The sequence below is a fragment of the Mustela lutreola genome, chromosome 6, assembly GCF_030435805.1.
Source record: "Mustela lutreola isolate mMusLut2 chromosome 6, mMusLut2.pri, whole genome shotgun sequence".
Taxonomy (NCBI): Eukaryota; Metazoa; Chordata; class Mammalia; order Carnivora; family Mustelidae; genus Mustela; species Mustela lutreola.
This window is the reverse complement of record NC_081295.1, coordinates 87,254,316-87,268,682: the sequence shown is the minus strand read 5'-3', so window position 1 is coordinate 87,268,682 and position 14,367 is coordinate 87,254,316. Positions and strand designations below refer to the sequence as shown.

The 14,367-nt window shown below is 39.2% G+C and overlaps 1 protein-coding gene across 2 annotated transcripts in view; it reads left to right on the top strand.

The window, feature by feature from the left end:
- KIF6 (kinesin family member 6) overlaps positions 1–14,367 on the top strand; it is a 518,420-nt gene that overhangs the window by 64,017 nt on the left and 440,036 nt on the right. For both annotated transcript variants that reach the window (XM_059177857.1, XM_059177858.1), the window contains exon 3: positions 6,217–6,318. In XM_059177857.1, the coding sequence (XP_059033840.1) occupies positions 6,304–6,318 (15 nt within the window). In that variant the 5' untranslated portion in view covers positions 6,217–6,303. The remainder of the gene's footprint in view (positions 1–6,216; positions 6,319–14,367) is intronic.

Sequence of the window (14,367 nt, the reverse complement as noted above, 5' to 3'; positions counted from 1 at the left end):
AGTGGGAGAGGGAGAAACAGGCTTCCTGCAGGGCAGGGAGCCCCATGTGGGGCTCAATCCCAGGACCCTGGGACCATGACCCGAGCCAAAGGCAGACCCTTAACGACTGAGCCACCCAGGTGCCCCAGAAAATAGAGCATCTTAAAGCTTGCAATGGTCAAACTGGAAGCAGAGTGTTCTGAGGTAAAGGCAAAATGTCTCCAAAGGCACTCAATTCAACTCAATGCACCTCATACCTTGTATAAAAGTGAATGTAGTGCAATTCCAGGGTCATAGGGAAGCTCTATTTTTAATTTTAATTTTAATTTTTAATTTCTTAAGGAATCTCCACATTGTTCTCCAAAGTGGCTGCACCAATTTGCATTCCCACCAACAGTGTAAGAGGGTTCCCCTTTCTCCGCATCCTCTCCAACACTCGTTTCCTTTCTTGCTAATTTTGGCAAAGATACAGATGTAGAGAAAAGAAGGCCCATCTGTACCCCAATGTTTATAGCAGCAATAGCCACGGTCGCCAAACTGTGGAAAGAACTAAGATGCCCTTCAACGGATGGATGGATAAGGAAGATGTGGTCCATATACACTATGGAGTATTATGCCTCCATCAGAAAGAAAGAATATGCAACTTTTGTATCAACATGGATGGGACTGGAAGAGATTATGCTGAGTGAAATAAGTCAAGCAGAGAGAGTCAATTATCATATGGTTTCACTTATTTGCGGAGCATAACAAATAACACGGAGGACCTGGGGAGATGGAGAGGAGAAGGGAGTTGAGGGAAATTGGAAGGGTAGGTGAACCATGAGAGACTATGGACTCTGAAAAACAACCTGATGGTTTTAAAGGGGGGGGGGAGTGGAAGACTGGGGGAGCCAGGTGGTGGGTATTAGGGATGGCACATATTACATGTAGCACTGGGTATGGTGCAAAAACAATGAATTCTGTTACACTGAAAAGAAATTTTTTAAAAAGTGAACGTAAAATGTATTGGAATGCATGATAGAGTTAAAGTAAAGCTACTGGTGTAAAACTGTAAAACTTGTAGGGATGCCTCTTTGTTTTGTTGACTGTTCCTTTGCTGTGCAGAAGCTTGTTATCTTTTTTTTTAAATTAATTTATTTATTTTCAGCATAAGAGTATTCATTATTTTTTCACCACACCCAGAAGCTTGTTATCTTGATGAAGTCCCAAAAGTTCATTTTTGGTTTAGTTTCCCTTACCTTTAGAAGAATGACTTGAAAGAATTTGCTGTGGCCGATGTCAAAGAGGTTACTGCCCATGTTCTCCTCTAGGACTTTGATGGATTCCTGTCTGACATTGAGATCTTTTATCCATTTAGAGTTTATCTTTGTGTATGGTGTAAACAAATAGTCAAGTTTCATTCTTCTGTATATAGCTGTCTAATTTTCCCAGCACCACTTATTGAAGAGACTTTTTTCCCATTGGATATTTTTTCCCTCTTTGTCGAAGATTAGTTGACCATAGAATTGAGGGTCCATATCTGGTCTCTTTATTCTTTTCTATTGATCTATGTGTCTGTTTTAATACAAATACCATGCCATCTTGGTGATCACAGCTTTGTAATATAGCTTGAAATCAGGCAACATAAATGCCCACACCTTTGTTTTTCTTTTTCAACATTTCCTTGTCAATTCAAGGTCTTTTCTGGTTCCATACAAATTTTAGGATTGTTTGTTCTAGCACTTTGAAAAATGCCAGTAAAATTTTGATTGGAATAGCATTGAAAATATGGATTGCTCTGGGCAGCATAGATATCTAAACAATGTTTATTCTTCTGATCCATGAGCATGGAGTGATTTTCCATCTTTTTGTGTCTTCTTCAATTTCTTTCATAAGTGTTCTGTAGTTTCTAGAGTATAGATCCTTCACCTCTTTCATTAGGTTTATTCCAAAGTTTATTCTTATGGTTTTGGGTGCTATTACAAATGGAATTGATTCCCTAATTTCTCTTTCTACAGTTACATTGTTAGTGTATAGGAAAGCAACTGATTTCTGTGCATTGATTTTTGTATCCTGTCACATCACTGAATTGCTGTATGAGTTCTAGTAACATGGAAGTGGAGTCTTTTGGGTTTTCCACATGAAGTATAATGTCACCTTGAAGAGAGAGAGTTTGATTTCTTCTTTGTCAATTTGAATTCATTTTACTTCTTTTTGTTGTCTGATTGCTGTTGCTAGGACCTCTAATACTATGCTGAATAATAGTAGTAAGAGTGAGAATCCTTGTCATAATCCTGATCTTAAGGGAAATCTAGGAGAAGATATTTGCAAATGACACTACAGATAAAAGACTGATATTCAAGATCTATAAAGAACTTCTCAAACTCAGCACCCAAAATACAAATAATCATGTCAAAAAGTGTGCAGAAGACATGAACAGTCACTTCTCCAAAGAAGACATACAAATGGCTAACAGACACATGAAAAAATGTTCATCATCATGAGCCATTAGGGAAATTCAAATCAAACCATATTGAGATACCACCTTAAACCAGTTAGAATAGCCAAAATTGACAAGGCAAGAAAGAACAAATGTTGGGAGGTGGTGGAGTAAGAGGAACCCTCTTACACTATTGGTAGGAATGCACGTTGGTACAGCCACTTTGGAAAACAGTGTGGCGGTTTCTCAAAAAGTTAAAAATAGAGCTACCTTATGACCCTGCAATCTCACTACTGGGTATTTACCCCAAAGATACAAATGTAGTGGAAATATCTAGAACAGTGGAAAGAACATGCACCCCAATGTTCATAGTGGCAATGTCTACAATAGCCAAACTGTGGAAGAGAACAGGATGCCCTCCAACAGATGAAGGAATAAAGGAAATGTGGTCCCTATATACAATATACAATGAAATATTGCTCAGTCTTCAGAAAGGATGAGTACCCAATTTTGCATTGTCATGGATGGAACTGGAGGGAATTATGCTAAGTGAAGTAAGTCAAGCAGATAAAGTCAATTGTCATATGTTTTCACTTATTTGTAGAACATGAGAAATAACATGGAGGACATTAGGAGAAGAAAGGGAAAAATGAAGGAGGGGGGAATCAGAGGGAAAGATGAACAATGAGAGACTATGGACTCTGGGAAGCAAACTGAGGGTTTTAGAAGGAAGGGGGTGGAGGGATGGATGAGCTGAATGACGAATATCAAGGAGGGCACATATTGCATGGAACACTGGGTGCTATATGCAAACAATGAATCATGGAACACTACATCAAAAACTAATGATGACATGTGTCATCATTACATATGGTGACATAACAATTAAAAAAAGAACTTGAGGGTAAAAGTAGTAGAAAAGTCCTCACAGCCATGAATTAGACAGTTCTTGGCTATAACACCAAAAGCATGAGCCATCAAAGAAAAAAATAATAAATTAGACTTTATTAACATCTTAAAAACTTTTGCCCTATAAAAGACATTGTTCAGAGGATGAAAATCTACAGACTAGAGAAAATATTTGTGCATCATATGTATGTATATATGTATGCATGCATATATAAACTCAACAAAAAGCAAATAAACAACCCAATTAAAAGGTGGCCAAAAGGTTTTCATGTCACCAAGAAGATATACAGATGGCAAATGAGCACATTAAGAGAGGCTCCACATCATTTGTCACTAGGAGAATGAAAATTATAACCACATGAGATACTAGTACTTAGTAGAATTCTAGAATTTTTTTTTCTTTAAGTGCCAATAACAAATGTTGATGAGAACACAGAGTATGTGGAATTCTCAAATAGTGATCATTGGAATACAAAATAGTACACTTTGGAAAGTAGTTTTGGCCAGTTATTATAAATTTAATCTCATACTAACTACATGACCCAGCAATCCCACTACTAAGCATTAACCTGGATATATAAAGACTTATGTCTTTCAGTGAGTGAGAGAATAAACAAACTATACCACATCAAATCCATGGACTACCACTCAGCGATATGAAAAAATGAACTGCTGCATGCAACAAAATGGATGGGTCTCAAATACATCTCACGGAGTGAAAGAAGCCAAAATCAAAACTACCTAACATTTGATTCCATTCATGTGATTGTGGCAATGGTAAAACCAAATGGTGGAAAACAGATCAGTGGTTGTCAGGGGCCTTAAGAGAGGAGAGTGTTTGAGGACAAATGAGTAGCATGAGGGAATTTTTAGAAGATGATAGAATTGTTCGATCTTCCAATTATGGTGATAGTTATACCACTCTACACGTGTCAAAACTCACAGAAATGTACACTTCAAAAGCAAATTTTACTGCATATAAATTTAAAAATAAATTTTAAAAATACAGTTCAACAAAAACTTAATGTTTCAATATTATGTGCCAGGAAGCCTGCTAAGGTAGTATAAGATACAAAAATGAGAGTCAGAGCCCCCATCCTTATTAAATATTTAAAAAGCAAGCCTTTAGGCAAGGGTGGAGAATGACACATTGTCACTAAAAACTGTGCTGGAGAGCAGTCTATATAAAGAGCTTCAAGAAAAGTACATACAGGGGCAAGGCGCTTAAAGGGAAGACAGTGGAGAGACCACTTTGTAGACATGATGAGAAACAAAGACTTAGGGAATTTAAGATGGACTTTAAAATAGAAGCACCATTTAGTAGACAGGGATCAAAGATGGGAGAGAAGAAAGGTCAGGTCCAAAGGAAGCATAATAGCATGGGTGCAGGTAGGTAGGCGGACTGTGTGGAGAGAACAGCAAGTGGCTTATTTTGGAGAAAAAGTGGAAAGTGTTGGAGCTAATTTAAGGGGTGTCTTGGATGGTGTGGCAAGATATTCTTAATTCAATAGACAGTGGAAAGCCAAAAAAACAAAAACAAAAACAAAACAAAACAGAAAAACCTTTCTGTAGGGCTTGACTTTAGGACAAAATTTCTCAAGACCATTTGACCATGGGGCACTTAAAACTTGAAATGTGTAGATGGTATACCAGCGTGTTTCTTGGGAGAGATAACACTAGCTTTTTGCTAAAATACATTTGATTTACCAACTGATCCACAGGAGAAAATGCATAGTACAAATGTTTAGCTCATAAAAAACATCGAATATTACCATAAATATATGTTGACACTGTAAAACATGGTGCAGACATAGACCAAAGATCATCAAGTAAGCAAGTAATATCAAAGGTGTGGTTGGTTGGTAAAGGTGGCCAGTAAACATCTATTCAAAGATTGGGTGTCATGTGTTTCTATAGGAGACAAATCTCATGTGGTTTCCTGTGACTGCAGAAGGCACTACACTATTATTTAGAGGTAGATACTATTACCTGGAGGTAGCCAATTATGTAAGACTTAGAACTACTTGGTAATTTTCTAACATACATTTTTTAAAAAATTTTTTCATAAGAAAAACAGTAGTAGTACTTACTGTAGAAGATATTACTGGTGACCTCATTGGTGACCCATTGCTATCTCTTCAGTTCACTCCACATGCCACTGCAACTCTGATGGACATACCTGTGCATGCCAATAGCATTCTACCTCAAGCCCTTGGACCTCTATCTGCCCAAGGGCTTTCTTGAAATGTTGGTACACCAGGTGGACTGAGAGTGCTGGAGAGGGAGTTACTTGCAACCACAAGAGCAGCCTGCAAATAATGAGGAGCAAGAGCTGCTGGATAGATGCCCCAGCTGCCTTACTCCTCAGGGGAACAAGACTGAGCTGTGTTATGCACAATATTTCAGAAGGTCCTGGGTGGGATTATGCCTTAGTTTCCTACCATGACAATTCACCCATAAATGCACCCACCATTGTTTTCCTCCCTTCCCAAATAAATTTCTTACACTCAAATCCTTACCTTAAAGTCTGTTTGAGGAGGATGGCAGGTCTCAGACAATGTTGATTCCTTTCCCCCACCAAGCCCACTTTCAATCAATTCAACAAATGTATCAATTTTCATTAAATATGTATTTATTAAGCACTTGCTACCTACATAGACTGAGAGTCTGATGGTGAGTAAGTAATAGGTAATGATGACAAAGTGGTGTAAGGATACAAGGGGTGTGGGCAGGTGCTAAGGGCACATGTAGCTTGAGCTCTCTATATAGTTTGAGAAAATCAGGAGAAGCTTCTCAGAGAAAGAGGTATTTAACCTGGGGCCTGACCAATAAGCAAGGGCTGGGGAAACAGGAGGGAGAAAAGTACAACAAGCTGTGTAATTTAGGAAATATTTCTTTAATGTTTGCAGGAATAAAAATCGTGGAGAAGAGGAAGAGCAGTTGATTGAAGTACCAAAGACTGCCTGGGTCAAACTTCAGAATAAGCCTTTTATAATATGAAACAAAAGAAGGTGAGTAATCATTTAATTGGTTATTTTTTTAACATTTTATTTACTTATTTGACAGAGAGGGAGAGACAGACAGCTAGAGAGGGAACACAAGCAGGGTGAGGGAGATGACGAAGATGAGGGAGAGGGAGAAGCAGGCTTCCTGATGAGCAGGGAGCCCTATGTGGGGCTTGATCCCAGGACCCTGGGATCATGACCTGAGCCAAAACCAGAGGCTTAACGACTCAGCTACCCAGGTTCCCTTTAATTGGTTATTTGTAATGGTGCCTTCTTTTTAAATTAAAAAGCAGTTAATTCCTAGATTCATTAAATGGGTGGCAGGCATCCTGGATGAAACTCACTAATTTAACAATGGGCTACTTTGCTTCTGTACTTATCATTCTGTTTCTGTTATCTTCCACTGATACAAATGTTAACCATGTTACCTCTATCACCCTGGGAAATTTGTAACCATCTTTTTGTGCCTGAAGAAAGAGGGTTCAGAAATTGAAACAATGATGCTGTATTTGTTTCCAACTCTTTCTCTTGTTCAGTGTCTACTCAATGTGTAAATTACCTTTGTTCTCTTGGGTGGAAGGAGAAAGTCATTTTCTCCATGGAAATATGAACCTCACATAAAAATTTTAAATTATAAGAGTCTGATTTTATTGATTTCTTGCAATGAGTCATGAGTCCACTCGTTCATTCATCAGACATGTAGAAATCTCTGGTATGTGCCTAAAACCCTGTTTGTCACTGAGAATACAGACAGATAAACAGCAAGCAGCCATTGCCCTAAAGTAATCTACAGTGTGATGGGTGGGGGGGCAGGTACATACAGGCAACACTGACAAGACAAGAAGTGCTATTCCAAAGGAACATGTAAGATGTAGCTGCACAGAAGAGGGTCGCTAACTTTGACTAGGGGACATGGGGCTGATGGTCTTTCCAGAGCAGGTGACATTTGAGTCAGATCTTGAAAGGGGTGTGTGTGTGTGATTTCTTAATGGGCAATGTGGAAAATGGCACTGAACACAGACGGTGGACACAGAAGCGTAGACAAAGGTATGAAGACATGCAAAGGTATGGCATGTTTAGGAACTACAGGGAATCAGTGGCTAGAGTAGAGGCTCAGGGAAGAAGGATGGAGGACACAAAGAAGGGCTGTGAAATTGATGTAAAGATAGTTTAGGACCAGCTTATGAAGGTTCTTTGGACTAGATTCTGTGTGTAACGGGATGTTTTGGAGGTTCTCAAACAAGGAGTTTGAGAACTGATTTCTCAAGGAGATGAACTGATGTCAAGGAGACATGAACTGATTTGCATTGTATAAAATTAACCCAGTAACAGGTGTAGAAGATGGGTTAAAGGAGAGGACTGGATTAGAGGCAAGAAAAGCAGTCAGGGTACCTTTCCTAGTTCAGGCAGACATGAAAAGCCACAGTCAGGCAATAAGCATTGGGCATGGAGTTGATGGGGAAGAGACAAAAGATCTTTGGGAGGCAGGATCCTCAGGACTTGCAAATGGAATATAGCTATCAAAGGGACAGGATGCAGCAAGGGACAGCTCTGAAGTCAAACCCGGACAGTTGGGTCTATCATGATGCTATTCCAGTATGTACAGACAGAAAGTATTACTGTAAAGTTGCAAAGGTTAAAACAGTTAAACAGGTTCTGTGGAGTGTGGGAGAAGCCAGACTATGAGAGGTTGAGAAGGGAAGAGGAGATGAGGAAGTAGAGGTCTGGATAGATTAGATTGTGAAGAAGCTAGATTCAGGATGCAGGAGCCAAGACTGGATTTGGTGGCAATCGTAATGAGTTAGATAAGGGAACTCTGCTATGCAAACCATTTTCTTTGATGTCTTAAGTTATGCTATTTGGTAAGCACTTCCTGTAATTCTGAAATATGCAGGGAAACACATTAAACACCCAGAGAAGATAGGACAGGGTGGGTAATTTACTTAGAAGAGAGGCATTCTGGAGCTATTTCTAACTCAGCCCATCCCTTGCTTCATTGGGATGTTGGTGAAACATTCAGGTTGTTTATGAGGAGCCTGGGTATAAATACACAAACAGTCATATTTTCCAGTCAAAACTGGAGGCCTTACCAGCCTTCCCTCCATGTCATGGACTGTCATTTGATTCATATGCTACACTCTGTAATCCGGCAAGAGCCTGGGCTGTAATTCCATATGGCTGGCCACCAGCTTCCAGCCATAAATGACTTTGATGTTGCTGTTCAGGAGGAGCCCCAGGAGGGCTGCGGGAAGAGGATCAGACAAAGCAGGGAAAAAGGAGCCTCTGCTTCTCAGCCAAAGAGGGGATGGACCCAAAGGAGAAGGAACCCAGTAAGGTGTCAAAAATCTGTATCCGCCATCTCGTAGGAAAAGGGAAAGAGCCCACGTTTACCAAAACCAATGATTCCCACTGATCCCATAAACCCAAGCAACCTAAAGCACTACTAAGTTTTATGAATTCCACTCTGCTATGTGTGCAAGGATGGTTATGTTAATTAAATGATGCTTTAAATTAGCTGAACATATTCTCAAAGAATTTTTTTGCTGAAATTATACATTGCAGATTTTGCGGTACTCTCTCTCTGCAATTTAACAGCATGATGCTGTTATTTAGCATTTAATGAGTACCAGAAAATGCTCTGTGTATTCTCTATAAGATTCAGAAACAATGGACTAAGTGGATCTTTTTGAACTGATGGGAATAAGGGGAGGCCTCTTGTAGTGACCACACAAGAAACAGAGGGATGGGGACTCAGATGAGAAGGGATTCCTAAGGAATATGTCCTCCTCAGGAAATGTGCTCTTTCTTGCTCATCTTTTAAAATCCTCAATCAGGGACACTCGGGAGTCATGCCTGATGTCCTATTGATTATCCCCAAACACATTCTTACTGGGAGTCAAAGCAGTTTTCATGATCCTGTAGGCACAGTTTTCATCAGTTGATTTTTGTTCTATTAATATCACCATTTGCCAATAAGCAGCACAGTTCAGGTTTCTGGTCTTGCTTCTTGGAATAAACTAATAGAAAAAGGCCCCCAATCAAATGGTTTCTGTCTTATTAATGAGCAGCCTCCCACTCCTGTCTGAACATGCTTGTTCATCTGATAGTAAAGGGGCAGTGTCGTGTTGTAGCAATGAAAGATGTTAGAACAAACTATCATTAAGTCCCCCAAAGTCATGGAAAAAACAGGGGAGGGAAAGTATACTGCAATTAGGTAATTTTATGTACATATTCTATAATATCAAAATTACCAGCCCATAAAACGTTAACTGGTCCCGTCAGACTTACAAAGAAAAATTATGCATTTTACAGTTGTAGCACCAACAGCTAAAGAAGTAATTGAAAACTCATACCGGCACACAGTTTCAATCTTTCTTAAAAAACATACAAACAAAACCCAACTCACTTGCCTATGGACTAATTCACTTCAGGCACAGCTTAATTTCTTTCAGATCTGAGGCCTATAAACCCTGGCTAATTTGTGTGGTACAATTATACATTATTTTGGCAACTACAGAGCTCAAGAATCCCTTCAACAATTTAAAGACATCTTAATTCCCCCACTTAAGCAAGTAGATAAGGTGCAAATAATAATATGGAATATATACCCAGTTGTGGGAAAGACACTGTAACTTGGAGATTTAATCTCAGAACTTATTTAATACCCATTTGGGCCATCTGTTTGAGATTTAGGTAAACCTGTCAGAGGCTTTGGCCTGGGAGTTATTGAAGTCGACTATACCAGGAACAGAAACAGAGGTTGTAAACTGGGGCTCACAAATGTACTTTATTTAGGCAGCCTTGTGTTTTAACTGTTTCGCATGTGAATGTTTTTAGTTGAGGGCATGTAGTCTCCAGTTCACAGTGGGACAACTGCCTATTGTCACAGACCTGTCTGTTCAGCACACTTACACCATCAGTGTGGGCCCAGGAAATAACTGAGTTTGCAATCTTCTGTATGGCTTATGTACATACATACATGGTTGCTTCTGCTTCTTAGGAAGTGTTTAGAATACAGGACAGCAGAGTAACATTCTTACATAACCGTCCATAGATAGCCTGCATGCCAACTGCATGAGGTAGCTGCTGTCAATTATGGATCCCAATACATGCCCAAGGTCACAACTTCAGGTTGATACAGAGCAGGATTTGAACCTGCACTTCCACCCTGTCAATGCCTTTGATCATGTGACCTGGTGTAGAAAACAGGAAGTATCAAGTTCCCACACCTGGATCCCACAGATTGTCCTCCTAATCTCATTCCACTCTTTCATGTCGAAGACCACTAACATCTTTAAGCAGCCTGGATCTTATGATTCAACACTTAAAGATGATCTTTTGCCAATACCCTTGGCTTTTTTGCCTCCTCTGTTGCATTCTCTTGGTATAATTCCAACTTTTTATCTGAGACATCCACACATTTTCTCCTCTTTCCTGTTCTTTCAATGTCCCCTTCTTTATTGGCTTTGCCCCCTTAGATAGGAACAAAAGACCCTTCTTGACCCTGGGTTCCTGAGCTTTTATCCCATGCTTTTCTTCTTTACAACTCTACACCACCAAGCTTCCTGAAAAGTAGCCTCACTTGGCTGCCTCCACTCCCTAACCTCCCATTTACTCCTGGCCCACCTACAGTCTGACCTAGACCCCCATCACCCCACTGGAGCCTTGTCTAGGTTACAGGTGACTTTCCAATTGTCCGAGTGGATGGACATTTTCAAAACACCCTTTTTAGTATCCAACACTATTGAGCACTTTCTTCTTCTGAAAGAGTCCTTTTCCATAAATGTCCATGACAACAGCATTCCCCTTCCTCCCTCCAACCTTTGCTCTCCAGCTACTCCTCTCTGTCCCTTTGGCAGCCCCCCTCCACCTCCAACTATCGGCACTAGAATTGCACCCTCATTCCTAATGAGACACTTGATCACTTTCTGGAAAAGAAACTCTGTGATGACTCCCAAATCTGTATTTTTAGCCAGAGCTTTCTCCTAAAGTTTATCCATCTACCCACAGAAGACCCATAGGCATGTGACATCTAGAACATCTGCAGCATCTTATTTCCCAGCTCTCCATTCTAACCTATTTTACCTATCTGGGTACATATCTGCACCATCAACCCAATAGCCCAATTTCTCTCTTCACTTTTTTTTTTTTTTGCTTCATTGAAGTATAATTGAAAATATAAAACTGTATATATTTAAAGTGTACAATGTGATGACTTAATATACATACGCATTGTGAAACTTTTACCGCCGTCAGGCTAATTAACACATGCATTACCTCACCTAGTTACCTTTTAAATTTTTCTGTGGTGAGAACACTTAAGATTGACTCTCTTGGCAGCTGTCAAGGATACAATACAGTATTATTAACTATAGTCAACATGCTGTACATTAGGTCCTCAGAATGTATTTATCTTATAACTGAAAGTTTATACTCTTTCACCAATGTTTCCCATTCTCCCCTCCTCCTCAATTCCCCAGTCCCCGGCAACCACCATTCTGTTCTGTTTCTGTAAGTTTGATTCTCTCTCTTTCTCTCTCTCTCTCTCTTTTTTTTTTTTTTTTGATTCTACATATAAGCGAGATCCCAGAGTATTTTCTTCTAACTTATTTCTCTTAGCATGATGTCCTCAAGGTACATCTATGTTGTCATAAATGGCGAGATTTTCTTCTTTTTATGGCCAAGTACTATTCTATTATGTGTATAGATAGACATAGATAGACGTTTCCCAAATTTTCTTTATCCATAGATAGACAATTAGGCTGTCCCACTTCTGAAGGAAACAAGATCAGTATCTTGAAGGGGTATCTGCACTCCCATGTTCTCTGCAGCATTGCTCACAACAGTTAAGATATGGATGCTGCCCCATCTTAAATCATCTCATCCTTACCACCCAGTTCCAGGTGAAAAAGACCTTAAAGTCTATTTCATAAATACCTGGTTCTGTCCTGGTTCTCTGCTCTTCTCCATCCCTGCTACCACTACACCTCCTATACCTGTTCATACCCTGTCCTTTTCTTTTTTTTTTAATTTTCTTTGATTTTTTTAAAAATTTTCTTATACTAGTATAATGTGCATACCATGTAATTCTCACTTTTAAGTTCTATGAGTTTTGACAAACTATATAGTCATATAATTGCAACTACAGTCAAAATATGAAATAGTCCCACAACTTCCACTCTGGCCCCAAACTCTCCCATGCTCCTTTGCATTCAGTTCTTTCCTTCTTCTTAGCCCTGGCAAACAGTCATCTCTTTTCTAACCCTACAGTTTTGCCTTTTCTAGAATGTGATATAAATGGAATTATACTGTGTGTAACTTTGAGTCTGGCATCTTTTACTTAGCATAATAAATTTGATATTCAGCTATATTGTTGCAAGCATCAGCAGTCTATTCATTTTTATCATGTATATGTGTTAGTTTATCCAGGTCACCAGTTGAAGAACATTTACTTTGTTTCTAGTTCAGGGCAGTAGTGAATAAAACCATAATAATCATTCACCTTTACCTCTCTGTGGGGACATCAGTTTTCCTTGAATTGGGTAAACACCTAGGAGTGTAGTTGCTGAGTGATATAGTAAGTGTATATTTAACTTTATAAAATAAGCAACAATGAAGCTATTTTTCAAAGTGACTGGTCCATCTTGCATTCTCTTCAGCCATGTTTGAGAGCTCCAGATGTTCTCTATCTGTGCCAGCTTTTGGTATTGCCAGTCTTATTTTCTTATTTTTAGCCATTCCAAGAAGTTTGTAGTAGTGCCTCATTGTGCGTGTGTGTGTGTGTGTGTGTGTTTAAAGATTTATTTATTTATTTTTTTAGAGAGATAGAGATTGAGAGAGCACAGAGTTGGGGGATGGTTTGCAGAGGAGAAAGAGTGTTAAGCAGACTCCATGCTGAACTTGGAGACTGAGGCCAGGTTAGATCTCACAACCCTGAGATCATGACCTGAACTAAAACCAGGAGTTGGACGCTCAATAAGTGCTCCTCATTGTAGTTTAATTTGCAGGGGTTTTTTTTAAGATTTTATTTATTTGACAGAGAAATCACAAGTAGGCAGAGAGGCAGGCAGAGAGAGGAGAGAAAGCAGGATCCCCGCGGAGCAGAGAGCCTGATGCGGGGCTCGATTCCAGGACCCTGGGATCATGACCTGAGCTGAAGGCAGAGGCTTTAACCCACTGAGCCACCCAAGTGCCCCTAATTTGCAGTTTTTTAAGGATTAATTATGTTAACATCTTATGTTAAACATGCTTATTTGCCATCCATATACTGGGAAGTGTCTGTTGAAATCTTTGATTCCCCCCTTCAAAAAGTAAATTGGGTTGTTTTCCTATTTTTTTAATTGAGTTTTAAGAGTTTTTAGGTATTCTGGATGCAAGTTCCTTATCAGATATGTGTTTTGCAACAATATTCTCCCAGTTTGTGGCTTGTCTTTTTATTCTCTAAGGGTTTCTTTTTAAAAACTTTGTATTTTGAGATAATTGTAGACTCACATGCAGTTGTAAGATATAATACAGAGAGATTTTTCGTTCCCTTCCCCTGGTTTCCCCAAAAGTTAACATCTTGCATAACTATAATACAACATCACAACCAAGGAATGGACATTGATACAATCAATCCATCTTATTTAACTTTCACCAACTTTATATGCATTTTGTGTGTGTGTATGTGTGCGTGTGCATGTGTGCTTCATTCTATGAAATTCTATGCAGATTTCTGTGACCACCACAGCCAAGATACAAACAGTCCATCACCAGGATCCTTTTATAGCCATAGCCATCTTACCCCCTCCCTTCCTCTCTAACCCCTGGAAACCACTAATCTCCTCTTCATCTCTATAATTTTGTCATTTCAAAAATGTTATATAAATGGAATCATACGTATTTGACTTTGAGTCTGGCTTCTTTCACTCAACATAATTCTCTGGAAATTCATCCAAGTTGTTATATGTACTAGTGGTCCCTTCATTTTTATTGCTGAGTAGTATTCCACAGAGTTTTGTTGTTGTTGTTGTTGTTGTTTTAAATCCATTCACTGTTTGAAGGACATTCTGGTCA